General features: G+C 35.1%; 1 protein-coding gene across 3 annotated transcripts; it reads right to left on the bottom strand.

The window, feature by feature from the left end:
• Positions 1 to 243: 243 nt before the first annotated feature.
• On the bottom strand, positions 244 to 4,746 carry LOC112003897 (uncharacterized). 3 transcript variants are annotated; one of them, XM_024036120.2, is made up of 10 exons: positions 4,604 to 4,746; positions 4,284 to 4,506; positions 3,973 to 4,177; positions 3,164 to 3,254; positions 2,925 to 3,070; positions 1,864 to 2,107; positions 1,662 to 1,766; positions 1,387 to 1,569; positions 1,089 to 1,293; positions 244 to 991 (listed from the first exon to the last, which is right to left on the bottom strand). In XM_024036120.2, exons 2-10 carry the CDS (start codon positions 4,501 to 4,503, stop codon positions 510 to 512), a joined length of 1,881 nt encoding a protein of 626 aa, XP_023891888.2. In that variant the 5' UTR covers positions 4,504 to 4,506; positions 4,604 to 4,746; the 3' UTR covers positions 244 to 509. The 3 variants fall into 3 exon arrangements, with proteins under 3 accessions (XP_023891888.2, XP_023891889.2, XP_023891887.2); XM_024036121.2 differs by having other exon boundaries at positions 4,284 to 4,521; XM_024036119.2 differs by lacking the exon at positions 4,604 to 4,746 and having other exon boundaries at positions 4,284 to 4,597.
• Positions 4,747 to 16,847: the final 12,101 nt, after the last annotated feature.

Below are 16,847 nucleotides of genomic sequence, written 5' to 3' on the forward strand. Positions count from 1 at the left end.
TTTTTTTTGTATTGTGTGTCATCACCAAAAAAGTGATGAGAAAAAAATTGCAAACTTAGGCTATTTTCTAATTATTATTATTTTTTAAATTGAGGAATTTTTTTTTTTCTATTTTATTTGTTTTATTCAGACGATGATGTGATTTTTTTTAGTCACGTAAGCTTTATAAGTGTGTCAACTTTTCGTTATCTGATGGTAGAGCCAAAATTGAGTGCAAAATGCTGAGAAAATTAGGAGAACAAATTGAATATACGGTGCCAAACTGGCAGTCACGCAATTCTGGTCCTTTGTTTACTTTAATTCATCCACAGGCACAGTTATATATTTAATATTTATACAACATTCTCATACCTAGCCAACGCCCAGACTTTTGTGGAGTAATGGGTGGTGCCTAAAGATTCAAGAATATGAAACTGAAGCCGCTTAATCTTTGTAACTTTTGTTATTATTATTTTGGTGAAAGTGGGTACTCATTAAAATCCCATGAATGGAGAAATAGAAATAGTAACTTATTTAGTAGGATTTGTAGTGAGGCCAAACCCAAGTGGGTAGAGGGGATCATAATGTGGATCCCCAGCATTCATTGGCAGCTGATCAACAGTCCTGAACCAAGTGCGTGGAAGCTTGCCACTGAAACCATAGTCACCAAATAAAACATCGGCAACTCCTTGTCCTTCAGTTCCTGGAAGCCACGCAGCAACAAGGGCATCCATGAATGTTATATATGGTTGGATCATAACAGGACGGCCAGAGATAATGACAACAACACATTTCACAGCTCCACACACACTGGTAAATGTGCTTGGACCTGGGTCAGGGATTGTCAAATTCAAGCTGTCACCTGCTCCCTCTGCATACGGGTGTTCTCCTACTACAACAATGGCGTAGTCGAATTTGTTCGACTTAACATAATGAGCATGCGGGTTCTTCTTGTAGACTACTTTTGTTTTGGGATCAACCGTATTTTTTATGGCAGTGAGGATCGTTGTACCTGGTCATGAGAATTAATGTTCATGCGAATTCTTAATTAATGTATCACTGCTAATAACAGACCATCATAAAAATGCGGTGAGCTGAATTCATTGTACCTTTAGTGAGGTTGTTGCCGCTAAGTCCTTGCCACTCAATTGTCCAACCTCCACACTGATAACCTAAATTGTCAGCATGGCTGCCAGCAACAAGTATTTTTGATGCCTTCTTCGGAAGGGGCAGCAATGGCGTATCTGCAGATTCACCATTCTTTAACAGCACTAGTGATTTCCTAACAGCTTCCCTAGCCAATTCTCTATGCTCCTTTAAAAGTAGCGAAAATGCATAGAATGATGTAAGAATGTTTCAGTTGTTTTGTGAGGGGGACAGGACAAATCAAAGTTGTGAGTTACTAACCTGACTTCCAAGCTGGTTGACCGGGCTGAAATCAGCTAATGGGTTCTCAAATAGACCCATCACAAACTTAACCCTCAAAATTCTCTTCACTGCATCATCAATTCGACTCATGGGAATGATTTTATTCTTAACCTTGGAGGTTAGACCATCAATGAATTCTGTATAGTTGTATGGAACCATGACCTGTATGTGTCCATCACAAATATTAGAAGATTAAATTAGTTAGGCATTGATGTGAGTCTGTTTAAGCAGTAAAATTAAGGTCATTGACTAACCATGTCAATGCCAGCCTGAACTCCTGCTTCAATAGAATATGAGTAGTTAGCATGAGGTGGAGTGGTGATTTGGTCTATACCCTGCCAATCTGTGATGACAAAACCCTGAAACAAATTACAATATTCATATGTTGCTCCCAGTTGTTCTTTTCAATTGTCAGCAATTGAAAAAATCAAGATACATTCATGAATAACTTTTTACCCTGAAACGGAGAGTGTTCTTGAGGAAGCCAGTCACAAGATCACGGTTAGCATGCATCTTTATTCCGTTCCAGCTGGAGTAGGAGATCATAATGCTTGCAACACCCTTGATGATGGAGTTATAATAGCCAGGCATGTGTGTGCTAAGCAATCCATGTCTGTCTATCACTGTGTTGTTTTCATTGATGCCTTTAGTTGTTCCACCATCACCCACATAATGCTTAGCACAAGCCGCAACCTTTTCTCTGCACAAAGGAACACAAAGACTTGAGGAATTGGCAGTTTAGTCAGGTAAAATTGCTTATATAAATTATGTAGCCTCCTGAGGTTTCAGATGCAGCTAGGACTATGATTTCAAGTAGGGATTCATGAAGTTGCTCCTGCACCTTTTTTATTTTTTTATTTTTTTTAAGGGTTTGGAAGGGGTTTGAGGGGATTTGTAGGAATATGTAGTCAATTTTAATGTTTAAAATATCACAATAAAAAGGAGGAATATGTAGTCCTCAACCAATACAAAGGTCCAAAGTTGTTATAAGCATTATATACTTCATCACCTAGAAAACAGCTTTTATTAAAATTTCGTTCATTTTAAAAACAAATAAATCAATAAAAAAATAAAACCAAGGAATATACCAGTTAGAGCTCTTGACAAAAGTCAAAGGTCTAATTGAAGACAAACAAGAGGTGACTAACAATGCAAGGATAAGAGTGGATGTTAGGTACTCACAAAACATGACAAGGATTCTGGATGGGTCTATGGTGTAATGTAGACCAAAGCATATGATTATGGACTAGCACTTTAAGCTAAAATTTTGAAAGCACATACCATTCTATTAAATAAAAATTACACATTGTCTAATAACATGAGAATATTACTGCCAAGTTCGAAACCTATAATCTATCAGTTAACTTCTAGTTATGTAAACTTTAGAAATTAGATCCAATTCTCATTATTATATACTGCATTAAATTATCTAAAACAAGTTTATTACTAGTTCATGTTATATGGGCTGAGGGATAAAAACATTTGAGGTAACTTAATTTTTTTGGTAAGATTTTTACCTTCCAGCAACAAATGGGACACCCTTGGCAGAGTTAGTGGGAATGTCACCTTGTAATCCTGGTACAATCTCAGTCATTGCTTGAACAATCTTGGGATCTTCACTGTAGCTTTCATAGCAACGACCCCATCTAGGATCTCTACAAACCTGCACAGGTAGAGTAGTTAAACAACTCACAACTTCAGTTAAAAAATAGTCTGTTATTCCGATAGCAATCTTTAGTTTGACCAACTTAGTTACCGCTATACAAGGAGCAAAGACGTATGGAATTCCTGTAGCTCTCACTTCAAGTGCAGTGGCAGCTCCAATCCTTTTCACAAGTTCAGGGTCTCTGGTTGATCAGAAACAAGTTTGATCGTAAATGGCAGGCAGAAACAGAATCACATATTTGATTAAGATATATACTACTGCACTGCACCCTTATTCTTTGTTGGATTTTGATATTCAAACCTTTAGACTAATAGCCAGTAGATAAAGAGGCAAAAAAAAAAAAAAATCAAATAAAAAAAATCAAATTTGAAATGAAAATGAATTTATATTGCTTTCCACAGGATTGAACAATATTCATACTTTTCCCCCCATGCTTTCCCATGTTTAAGCTATTATGAATTTTCCTGCTCCTTGTTATTTATTTATTTTTATTTTTGATATGAGTTTTGCCTCTTTGGCATCTAGTAAAGCAGCTAGCCTTTTAACTCATAAAATTTCAAATCTCACAGATTTTCTTTAATTTTATTAAATTGTTGGTTTTGCACATGATTGAACAATTTATTCCATCCCTTAATTACTCAACACAGGCATCTTCAAACAATTAAAAATTTCCAATAAAAATTACTATATCTTGGGAGCAATTTGAACATTTACTAAAATAAAATGATTGCCGGATGAAACTTTCTAGCATCGGAATGGCATCATTGGTTTACATAGAATATTTTTACCAATAACTGTTGCAGGAAGAATATGTTTTCAACACTGGACTAGGAGAAGCAAATATATATATATATATATATAAAGATGAAAAATAACAACGTCCAAGTTATTCTACATGCCTGGTAGCTCCAATTCCAATATTGTGGGGGAAAATTGTTGCCTTATAGACATTGTTCTGGCCATGAACAGCATCAATTCCATAAATCATTGGGATTCCAAGTCGAGTTGATAAAGAACCCTTTTGGAATTCATTTACCATGTTAATCCAGGTTTTCGCAGAAGCCTCCTTAGCTGGAACACTCCCTCCCCCACTTAATACACTCCCTGCCCAAAACAGAGAAATAAATAATTCTACACCTTTTAACCTTCTTTCCTCCTAAGTCTTAGCAGAAAAATACTAATAAAGATAGGTGAAGTTTACTATACTTACCAATCAAGTACTTCTTCATGACTTCTGCCGATGCAACACTGCGGTCAATCTGCACCATCTGCCCAATCTTTTCCTCCAAAGTCATCCTACTCATTAAATCCTCTATTCGAACATTCAATGGCTGTTTTGGGTCTTTATATTTCACATACTCTGCTTCTGCGGAGGCTACCAAGAAACACAAGAGAAGAAGGCCCATCAAGTAAATGGGGGTTCTCGCCATTTCCTGTTTACAAATTGCCTTCATATTCATATTGTAACAACAAAATAATGATCAATAAGGATGCAAGTCAAAATAAGTGCTTTCAGTTTCAGTAACATACTATTATTGAATGCAGTGAAAATATTAAAGCTATGGGAATATATCATTCAACAATGTTAGAATTGAAGCAGTAGTTCGGGATTAAGTTTTGAGAATGTCATCAATAAAGAAGTAGTAACTATCAAAGTTCAAAACTCAAAACAAAATCAATAACAAGATGATATCTTCTTTTATCCTGTATAGATCATGTGCAACCACTGACTGCCACTTGTATACGCGCACACATACGCACGTGTGTGATAGTTTGAAACATAAAGAGGTTACTACTTACTACAAACACTAAAAGGTATATTTTGACAATTAAGGGCCGTTTGGCAACGTTGTTTGAACAATAGTTTTCATTGTTTAAATAATACACTACGTATTTCTATAGCATTTTTTTCACGTACATGTATTTCCACAATACTTAAACAACATTATTAGAATAATATTACTACGAGTCCTGAAACAATGAAAAAATAGTAAAAGAAAATTGAAGAAAGTTAGACACACGTACCATGAATTTAATTCTCATGGATTCAAATGTTGATATGCTGTTATATTGGGTCAACAAATAAAATGAGTAGGAAAGGTTTAAGAAGTGTAACAATAAGTTGAGAAATTAATAAAAAGACAAAAAGTTTAAAATAAGAGAGGGATAGAAAATCAGTAGATGATGTAACACAATAAGAGAGTTTAACATTATTAAATACTACAATTCAGCTTTAAAATATACATATATAGATATAAACGATCAAGATGAGCCTGTACTTTCTTACCATAACTATTGCTAATAAAAAAACAAGTTTGACCATTTAATATTTCTTAAATTTGACAGTAAAAGACGAATGATTTTAGGGACATAAGTTACAAATTTTAGTACATAAGATTTAATTGATCTGTCATGAAAGTTATTATTAAAAAAAAAAAAAGTAATTGTAACATCCTAATAAGTAAAGACAGACACTAAATTCGTAGGATAGCACCAGAACCCACTGTCCTGATGTTCTCGCTGACTTTTCTTTCATATCCTTCCAGATCCAAAAGCCCATAATGCCTATTTTTGACATTTTATTTACTTGATTCTAAAAATCAATATCTTTTAATACAAGACAAAGACTAAGGGAATGGCTGCCAGCTAACAAGCTTTTGTCATGTATGACCATGTAAAATAGGATAAATAAAAAAACAAGTTTGACCATTTAATATTTCTTAAATTTGACAGTAAAAGACGAATGATTTTAGGGACATAAGTTACAAATTTTAGTACATAAGATTTAATTGATCTGTCATGAAAGTTATTATTAAAAAAAAAAAAAGTAATTGTAACATCCTAATAAGTAAAGACAGACACTAAATTCGTAGGATAGCACCAGAACCCACTGTCCTGATGTTCTCGCTGACTTTTCTTTCATATCCTTCCAGATCCAAAAGCCCATAATGCCTATTTTTGACATTTTATTTACTTGATTCTAAAAATCAATATCTTTTAATACAAGACAAAGACTAAGGGAATGGCTGCCAGCTAACAAGCTTTTGTCATGTATGACCATGTAAAATAGGATAACGAACTTACAATTATAAAATACTAATATGTATGACCAGCTAACATACTAACATGCACGTGAATTGTCAATTTTAGTGGTGTTTTCCTTTGTATGTGTGTTTTTCCCTTTTTTAAAGAATAAATAATTATTCCATATTGTTTAAGAGAGTATGTCGTGTGTAGTATAACTTGTCACACCTTCTCTTTAAAAGTTATTATGGCTTTTGAGTAGAGTTGTGATGTGTCATTGTATTAGAAATTTAGAACATCTTTCTCTCTCCCTTGTGTGTGTGTTTGTTTCTCAAAAAAAAAAAAATAGTGATGTTAAACTTGGGTTATTAAATAATTTTTATGATATTATTTTTGTCAAGATTCTCATTATCATACATATTTCTTTACGTAGTCATATTCTTTTTCCCATTTTATCACATGGAATGGACCAGCCATGTTACCGGTCACATATGTAGTTGGTCAATATTGTGTTTGTTACAAATTAATAAATTTGATAATATTATTTTAGGAATTCAAATATTTTTATGAAACATGCATAAACGTTATAAAGTTTTTTTTCTCAATAATTTATTGGGTCGCGCCTATAATTTATTGTGACTATATTTGTTTTTCTTAATGTTTGTGGATAATTTGATTTTTTTTTCAAATAATATATTAAAAAAAAAAAACTCAATTATAAAATGCACCTTAAGTTTTAACTTTTTTTCACGTGCTAACAAAAAACATAGTTTAAAATATGCTAGTGTAGAAATTCAACCTATATAAACTTGCCATAATACCATTGTTAAGAGGTTGAACATAGATTTGAACGTCTAAAGAAAGACGCTCACTGGTTAACACGTAGCTTATTGTAACAAATTAATTATTAAAAAGCTTTTGAGGATTGAATATTTTAAAAGAATCAATGGTAATCATTAAAATATTTAGCAAAATTACTAAACTTCTGAAAACTTGATAAGTTGGTTGATTGAGTTTATAATTGATCTATATTTTTCAGAAATAAATGGTACTTTTGTGACAATCACAATTTTTAAATCTTTCAAATTTCCTGCAGTTGATATAGCAGAACTATGATAAATCTTTCAGTAGATTTATGTGTCATTATATACTAATAAAAAGACTCATTGTAAAATTTGTTGGGCATTTCAAGGATAATAACTTTGAGAAAGTATAAATATAATCCATTTTCATCGAAAAGCAAACTGGAAGCTGATAAATTTGACTTTCTCAACATAATTATGCATCGATTTGGTTGGTTGATATTATTATGAGATGCAACTACATTTGAGAAACAAAAATTCAACATTTGAGGTTAGAGACTATAGTTATAATTTACCCAATATATTTTCACTTTTGAAAAATTAAAATTAATATAGATAAGATTAATCACCTGACTTACAAGGAAACAATGAATTTGATGGAATTCCTAGGAAAAAATTGGGGACCTTCTTCTCTTTTCTATTGTTGGTGAGGATGAAATTTGAACCCTTGTTCAAAATATCAAGAGGTGTCAATTGAAATACAATGCCCTTAGCATTATAGACCTCGTGTAAGTCCTACATAAAGAGAGCTCTACATATCAAACAAAGGTACACATAAATACTCTCTCTCTCTCTCTCTCTCTCTCTCTCTCTCTCTCTCTCTCTCTCTCTCTCTCTCTCATGCAACTACAAAATTTTAGGCATCGAAAACTCTCCAGCAAGGTGTGAGAGACCGCAAAATCTTGGGTGCTCTCAAAAAAGAGATTGGGTGCTTTGAAGGACACTTCTCTTTTTGGGTAAGTGATGTGGAGTCGCCACTTATTTTTTATACACAAAAATAAGAAAAATTAATACAAATTACATTATCAAAATTCTTCATTGTCATTGATTGAATAGAAATAAATACAATCTTAATAAATTGAATCTTACAAGGCTTTGAGTCCTAGTTACAATCTACTAAGAGAATACATGGCTTTTTGTCCTAGGTACAATCTACCCAAAAATAAAAAGAAAGACATGGCATAGATCTACCTATTCAAAAAACTAAGTTTGGAGGCTAGGTTACAGAATAGAAAGGTGTTAGGCACCCATTCCGCCCAAACAAAGTCTGGTCTTCAAGACTCTAACAACCAATATACACTTTTTTGCATGATGTGAATGATATGTTGCATATACATGACAAACACTTGACTAACACTAAATCAAATATCTTATGAATGTAACCTCTTTTTTTAAAAAAAAAAATTCAAATCTGTTTTATGAATTAGAAAATTTGAGATTTGTAGATAAAAAATTAGATATGTTTTTGTGTAAATAAAAAAAAAAATATAGATTTGTAAAAAAATCATATTTGTTTTTATACAATGAAAGGAACAAGATTTTTGTAAAAAATCTCAGATCCATTTTTGGTGTAAAGTTAAAAAAAGGTGATTTTATTTAGAAAAATCAGATCTATTTCAAATGGTTAAAAAAATAATTTTTGGTTTATATGTAAAAAAAATCAGATATGTTTTTGAACATAAAATGAAAATTCACACTCATTAGATAATTTTATTTTACATGCATCACATATTATGAAAAAGAAAAGACTTCAACCTAAATTTTAATTTCTTCTTTTAAATTCCAAAAACTGAAATTTTGTGTCAAAGAAAACTTTCTCTAAAAAAATCAGATCTGTATTTAATGAAAATATAGATCAGTTTTGTGTTAAAAAAGTCAAATATGTATTTAATGAAAATACAGATAAGCTTTTTATAATTAAAAAAAAAAAATAGATCTGAAAAATTCAGATATATTTTGTGTGTTTCAAAAAAATCTTTGATAGTAGATTTTGAGATTCAAAAGAAAAATCATAACAACAAATCAACTAGAACATATATATATATATATATATATATATATAAACTTTTAAACAAAACATGGCAATTATATATAGAATCATAAAGGAAAAAACTTAAATACAGTATCTTAGGTGTTGTTCCTTAGGTTCCCCAGTTAAGATTCAGCCATGTGGCTACTTAATTAAAAAATACACTTCCATCCCATGAGAAAAAATTTACATGGTAGAATTTTAAAAGGAGAACCTAAAGAACAACACCTAAGTACTGTACCTAAGTCTTGCTCAACCAAAAATAATAAAAACATCCTAAACCTATTCATGCATCATCAAAAAAAAAATTAATAAAAGGATCAGGAAAAGAATGGGAAAGAAATAGACTACCTCTTGCATGAGTGTGCTCTTCTTTGTGAAAAGATATTTTAGGATTCAAAGAAATTCATTCAATTCTCTTTGAAGCCAAAAATATTTTGCTTACAGTAAAAAAATCCCTAAGGCAAGAGCCTCCAGAATGTCTTTAATGTAAGAGGCAAAAGAAAAGAAGAGAAGAGCTAGAAAGAGGAAGGTCAGAAAGCGTGAAAAAGTCTCTTGAATTTTGAGAGGCCTCCTCTATTTATAGAGGTTGGGATGTTTGAAAAATTAGCTGAATGATCAGATTACGAACTAGGATGCGTCATTATCTCTAAAAAATTGAAAATGATGAGTTTTATCTCAATCCAAGTGCCCTCGGGCTGTGGCCCGCATTTATGCCAATCGGCACTCCAAAAGTGTCGAATGGACCTTTTGGGTGCCAGTCCCACATTTGAGTTTTGGTCCACTTTGGACTCCTTTTTTGAGATTTTTAAGCCGGGACTTGCACTTAAATGCGTTTCTGATCCATATTCAAAAAATTGGATTCCTTTACTGATGATTTAGGTCTGTACAACAATGATTATCTTGTAGATAAACACTCCCAAAAGTCTTGATTATCCACAATTTTGTTGTTATCTGATTGTCCTCTTTATTCCCATGCAATCAAGCCTATTTTTGATAATAACAACCAATCACAAAATTATTTGATTAATTTTAATTGTTTAGCCAATCATAATTAATTTAAATTAATCATGTGTGGTTAGTTCACCTAAACAAAATGCATACAATCACAACCGTTAGAACCTCAAGATCATTTTTATGATATGCAATGAATGAATTAATGCATGTAATGCAATCATGAATTTTGGATATATGAATGGTCACTCTAGTCATCTTCCTTGATTAAATTATAGGTACAAAATCAAGTGTCTACACAAGGCTTGTCACTGGTGAGTCCTTCAACTCCTTTTTTGTTGTTGTTGTTGTTGCAACTATGCAAATCTGAATTGGTTGAGCAGATATATATTTACACTATCAAAACTTATATTTTTTTTATATTAGAAAAGTAAAAAAAAATCATATATTAAAGTATGAATCATTGTTTCTTGGTGAGCTTGAGAAATGACTAAATAATGCTACTTCCACGAAATTGAGCAAAACTTTATGACTTTATGTACCTTAGTTAGAAGTAGTACTCATTTGTACTTCAAACTAATACTATAAACCCATCTCACTACCTCCTTCAATGTCAATTGCACCATTAAAAGCACAACATTACTTAGTTATGAGTCTTGTGACCCTTCTAGGGTTAGTGGAGGTCTCATGATAAGTGGGAGGCTTGTATAATGCAGCAAGGGCAGTGTAACAATGATAATCAAGTAAACGTGCATGAATGAATCTTATCCAAGTTGAGTGATGAGGTAGAATGTATTGTGCATGATCTCTAAGCAGAGTAGGAGTAGGGGACCCAGGCATAAAGTGGGGTAACTCGTCTTCGACTTATTCATCTTCCACCTGTTCATTAGATGATGATCCAAGAGAGGCATAAAAAATAACTAGTGGGTAGTCAGTGAAGTCTAGACTATGGAAGGAATATGCGACTTGTTTGGAAAGAGTTCTAAGACAAAGGAGGTAGACATGGAGGAGCGAAAGTGAGAGAGCTCAAAAAATGAGCAATGTTCCCAAAAGTCAACATTTTGAGAGATATGAAGATGATGAGAGATAGGATCATAACACCGATACCCCTTTTGAGTTTCACTATAGCCAAGGAAGCATAAAGCCTAGATTGAGACTCAAGTTTGTTATATTCATGAGGCTGAAGAAGAACGAAACAAGCAATGTCGAAAGAGCGAAGGTGGTGATAGTCAAAAGATGACCCAAAAAGACACTCATATGGAGTTTGATTTTGAATGACAGTGCTGAGAATGCGATTAATAGCATGAATGCGATTAATAGCATGAACAGCATGAAAAGAAGCTTCACTTTAAAAAGGGGCAGAAACTTTGATAGAGAAAAGGAGAGCACAAATAGTGTCAAGAATATGACGAAAGTTCGTTTGGCCCTACCATTTTCCTAAGAGGTGCCTAGATACGTTAGGTGATGAATAGTTCCATATAAATGCAAAATAGCTTGGAAAGCATGTAGAGTGTATTCAAGAGCATTGTCAAATTGAAAATTTTTGATGCATTTGGAAAATTGAGTTTCCACCATTTTTGCAAAGTTATAATATATTTGTAATAGTTTAGAACAATTTCTCATATGAAAAATCCAACTATATCAAGAATAATCATTAATAAAGACAACAAAATATCGGGATCCTAGACATTATAATGAATGAGGTCAAAGATATTAGTAGACATTGATTTACTATTATGGAAAGACAAAGATGGTTGCTTTCTTAATTGATACGAAACACAATCAAAATTTTCTTTAGATATTGAACCTAACAAACCACTAGAATCTAAGTGTTGTAACCGAGAGGAAGATGCGTGACCCATGGTTTTAAAAACTGAGTCAGACCAGCCGGTCTGACTGGTTCAACCAAGAACCGGGCACTAGTTTGGTTTGCTAAAAGCCCTCAAAACACTTCAAAAACCGAGTTGAACCTAGAACAGGAGGTGAAAATGGTTTTTGCCCTGGTCCGATTTTTAAAACAATGGCGTGACTGAGTCGAGCATGCCAAAATGTGAGAGAAGGTATAGAATAAATGGCAGTAGTAGCAAAATCAACGGAAACATAAGCAAAAGGTGGAAGAGGAAGATTGTCCATGGCAAACATACGCACAACTCTAGGACCGGCCCCAAGCTCCTACTTCGTCCTCGGATTCTGCACAATACACCTAAGATAATAAAAAATAAGGCGATAACCTAATTCAGCTAATTATCCCATAGAAAATAAATGGTAAGAAAGGTTAGGAACATGAAAGACCCTAGGAATCGAATGATTGGAGATCGAGACGAAACCTATATTATGACCATGCATTGTGGAGCCATCAGTTGTACAAATATTAAGAGGGTGTGGTGTAGGTTCGAGTTTAGAAGATAAGGATAGATGAGGTGTCATGTGATTGTGTGGAGGGCCTTTTTTGTGTTTTGGGCTTGATTTTTCCTATTGTACCACGACCCGTGGTTCTAAGGTAGGAGAGTTGGGACTGGCCTAATTGAAACATACCTTAGGCTAGGTTGTGCGTAAGTTGGGTCATCCCTATATAGACACACCCTGGCAGGAGCCTTAGATGTACCACGTGCTCACGGCAGGAAGCACGGTATGGCAAGATAACTAGAATATTTCCATTAATCAACAATAATACATAAATAACACAGAAAGGGAGAATAGAGCAATACAATCACTAATAACAAGATTACGACAAATAGTCTAGCAATAGGATAACGAGTTAATCATTTATCAACCAAAATAGGATTCATTTGTCAAAGGAATTGGCTTAGCTGTTCAGTGTACACAAGCCCAAAAAGGGTGCCAATCTTCAATGTGGATAACCTCAAAAGGAACTCATGTCGTAGAGATTACACACTTTGGAAAAAGGACCTAGATGACTGAAACTTGAATTATTAGCTTATCAGAGAGTGGGTCTATTGAAAGGGAGAGAAATGGGTAGCCTATTGATACATGTCTCTATTCCTATCACTCAAGTTTCTTCCTTTCTTTGGGATTTCTGTACTTTTCCTTTCCTTTTTTCTTTGTTTACTCTGCTTTTTTTTTCTACCTTTCTTTTCTTTGTCGTTGTTCCTCCTCCCCCCCCCCCCACCCCCCCCCCCCTCCTTTACTGTTCACGTTTATGACTTTTTATACTGTTTGTCATGACAGGATTTACCATTTTTACCACTTAATTGCTTTTGGCTCATTGTGGGTATCCTTCCAAGACTGCCCACTGGTCTACCAGCTACCTAGCCACTACCACTGTGTTGGTTGCACCACATCTCATTCCTAGACAAAAATGGTTTTGTTTTGTCTTTTACCTCCCTTTATTTTCAATACTCTTATCTGGATAAGGGTTTAAACCTCTCCCTCACCTACCTTTATAGCATGCATCTAGTGATTCCAGCTCATGCTTACTTCTCTTGGATGAGATGTCATCCCAGCAGGACATTTCTCCCTAAAAGAGTTTGAGCGGGAACCCCAAAATAGGCCCCCCTTTCTCCCTACCACCAGACCACATCCTCTCATACCCTTGACCTGTGGCTTACCTCCCTTGCGTTGGTTGGGTATAGGTAGATGGTGCCTAGGCCCTGTGTGCATGCTCCACTTTCGCTCTGAATCCATTACTTTTCTGGTCTTCTCGCATTTGCCATTGTCTCCACGTTTGTCCAATTCTGCTATACATTCTGGCACTTGTTTAGCTCTTGCGTTGTGAAAGATACATCAGTCTTTGGGCTTTTGTTCTCTACATTTCACCTCCTCTTTGGACTGGGCATTGCTTGGGTGCGAGGCCTCTCCCTCCTACCTAGCCCATATACCCTTCTTTCCCATATCTGTGGGCTGGCTGATGATCCTACCATGCCATTGCACTGCTCCTGCTACGATAATACTTCTCTTTTACTTCGTTGCTATCTCTGGGCTTACAGGCTGAAGCTCCTACTAGTCCATTTCCTACATTTTTTCTTCTTTTGGGCTTTACTAGCTAGCATTCCTGCTGAGCCAACCCATTCCATCCCTTGGGCTTCCTCGACCCATTTCATTCCTTGGGCATCCTTGGCCCATTTCATTCCTCAGGCTTCCTCGGCCCATTTCCTCCTTCCTTACCTCTTTCACTCCTATGGGTTTTTGTTTAATCTTTTGGGCTTCCCCGACCCAATTACCACATCCTTACCTCTTATTACCTTTCAGGCTTATTGGCCTTTATGCCAACCCTATGAATTTACTAATTCATTTTTTGGGATTCTCCGGCCCATTTACTTCTTCTCTTCCTCTTACTATTCCCATGGGTTTACTACCTTCATTCCTTGGGGCTTCTCTGCTCATTTGCTCCTTCTTTGCCACTTATTAATTTTGTGTGGACATGTTGACCATTATTCCTACCATTCTAGCCTACTGGTCTTTACTTTACTATTTTCTTCTCATCTTGTTCATATTGTTGGGCTTCTTCTGCCATTGGGCCCTTTTGTCAAAAGTGGACATAAACAAATTACAACAAGCAAAATCCATAAGCTAGAAAGAGGGAGACATACCAGGTAAAACCAAGAGATAAGAAGAAAAAGATGAATTAGCAACCATACAAATGGCATTAGCGATGATGTTTTGCAAGTCAACTATGGTGATGGTGATAATGAATCTAGAAGACTTGGACTTTGCTAAGATGGGAGCCATTGGTAGACAGTCTTAGTGTTAGCAATAGTAGCAATGGGAGCAGCTGATTTGTTGCCACGATAGCAAGTCTCAATAGGGTGGTCAAGACATTTGCAAAAATTGCAAAATCATTTGTTGGATTGTCAACGATGATAATAAGTCTCAATACTGTGGCCCAGATGTTTGCAATAATTGCAATAGCTTTTATTGGACTAGTTGTGAAGATTATTGCAATGAGAAGAAGAAATATCCATGTTCTTCATTTAGAAGCAAAATAAGTCAAAATAGATTGCAAAGTGAAATCTACATGAAAAACTAGAAAAAGGGCACCTGAATTGCAAAAATAGGTCAATTGAGCAATTTCAAAAATCAGAATCTACATGAAAAACTAAGCAAGGTAGGTCCTTTCAAAAAATTTGATTTTAATTCAAAAAGTCAACACCAAAAGTCCACGGTCAAAGGCCAAAAAGTCAATGATCAATAGGCTAGTAGAAAGTCCACATTGAATAGGTCAAAAGTCAACCAACAGTGTGCTGACGTGGCAAGGATGATGTGGTGTGGTAATTTGGAAATGATGATGTTAGCTAAGGTTGAGGTAGAACTGACATCAGATAAGGTGATGTCACTGATGACATCAGCAAGCAGAGACGACCGTGTGGCAACGTGTGGACAATAACCAAAAACTTCGACAGCACATGAGACGTCTAATGACACCAATTCTTCTCCCAACACGTAGATCAGTGGCAAACAATTCCAATGGTATTGGAAGCGACAAGATTGAAGCATTATTGATGGTGGCGACAAAAGGCAAAGACTTTGGTGTGGTTGACGACAGTGGCAGTGATGACGATGGAGGCAGTTAAAGACACCTAGGAAGACAAGACTGCAAAAAGCACACTATAAAGTCAAAGCAATGGCTTTGATACCATATTAGAAGTACTAAATAAATGTATTATATTTCTCAAGTGATAACATAAACAAGACTATCTTTATATAATAGGCAAATATGTTGTACAAGTAAGTGTGCTAAGCAAAACAAGTGAAGTGGGTTTAAAGCCTACAAACCTATTACACAATAACAGGTGTTTTCTTGACAAAAAAATTTCCTTACATAGCTGTGAATCTCATTTCTAAGAGAATTTGGGAAAAGGATGGTTAGTTGGAACTTGGAAGTTATATCTACAAAGAATGGATAAGTTTGAAAGCCAAGAAGTTCTCTTATCAATATTGGATCGTGGCAAAAAGGATTTTAATTCTTAAGAATTCTCACCCCAACATGTCTTTGTCTAAGGAAGATGATAGGGTGTGGGGTAAACTCCAAGGATGGAAGGAGAAGTTACTCTCCCAAGTGGGCAAAGAAGTGCTGTTGAAAGCAGTAGTACAAGCCATCCCCACCTTTGCTATGAGTTCTTTCGTCTTCCGGTGGGCCTTTGCCAAGACATTAGGATGCTTATCCGAAAATTTTGGTGGGGACAAAGGGGAGATAGAAGAAAAATTCATTGGAAGAAATGGGAGGTTTTGTGCAAGCCAAAATTAGAGGGAGGTTTGGGGTTTAAGGATCTTTGCAAGTTTAACGAAGCCATGTTAGCAAAACAAATATGGAGACTAACTTACGACATGGATTCCCTTTTCTATAAAGTGTTCAAAGCCAAATATTTTCCTAATGGTAACGTGATTGAAGTAAGATTGGCAACAGGTTCTTTGCATCGCTCCAAAAACTTAATCAAAAGAAATGCCCGGTGGAGGATTGGGGACGATAAAAGTATTCGGATCTTCCAAGATGCCTGGTTACCAAACTTGAATGAGGGCAGAATCCTATTCCACAAGGATGTACTTAACTCGGATGCCACAGTGGATATGCTCATTGACCTCCATTTGGGGTGGTGGAATTTAAATCTGATTGACTAATGTTTTTTTCCCCCTGATGCCAAGATTATATTGTCTCTGCCCCTGTGTATTACTTCCCAACCCGATTCCTTGGTTTGGCTAGTGGAAAAGAGTGGTCAGTTTTCTATTAAGTCGGGATATAAGTGTCTTTGCGAAGACCCTCAAGCAAGTGAACCAGATTCAGAGTCTGCGGAGGTCCAGAGGAGTTTCTGGAAGGGTGTTTGGAAGTTAAACATCCCAGGAAAGATAAAACATTTCCTTTGGAAGTCTTGCACCAATTCGTTACCAACGAAGAATAACCTGTTGAAGAGAATCGTTATTTCAAAGAATGTTTGCCATCTCTGCTCTG

Source organism: Quercus suber, unplaced genomic scaffold, assembly GCF_002906115.3.
Source record: "Quercus suber isolate HL8 unplaced genomic scaffold, Cork oak 2.0 scaffold_720, whole genome shotgun sequence".
Taxonomy (NCBI): domain Eukaryota; kingdom Viridiplantae; phylum Streptophyta; class Magnoliopsida; order Fagales; family Fagaceae; genus Quercus; species Quercus suber.

Excerpts from the sequence above, each read along its gene's own strand:
- LOC112003897 (XM_024036119.2), bottom strand. The coding sequence starts at position 4,533 with ATGAATATGAAGGCAATTTGTAAACAGGAAATGGCGAGAACCCCCATT. Across the intron at positions 3,255-3,972 it reads ATTGGAATTGGAGCTACCAG|AGACCCTGAACTTGTGAAAA; the intron begins GCATGTAGAATA and ends CTGATCAACCAG. Across the intron at positions 1,767-1,863 it reads AGAACACTCTCCGTTTCAGG|GGTTTTGTCATCACAGATTG; the intron begins GTAAAAAGTTAT and ends AATTTGTTTCAG.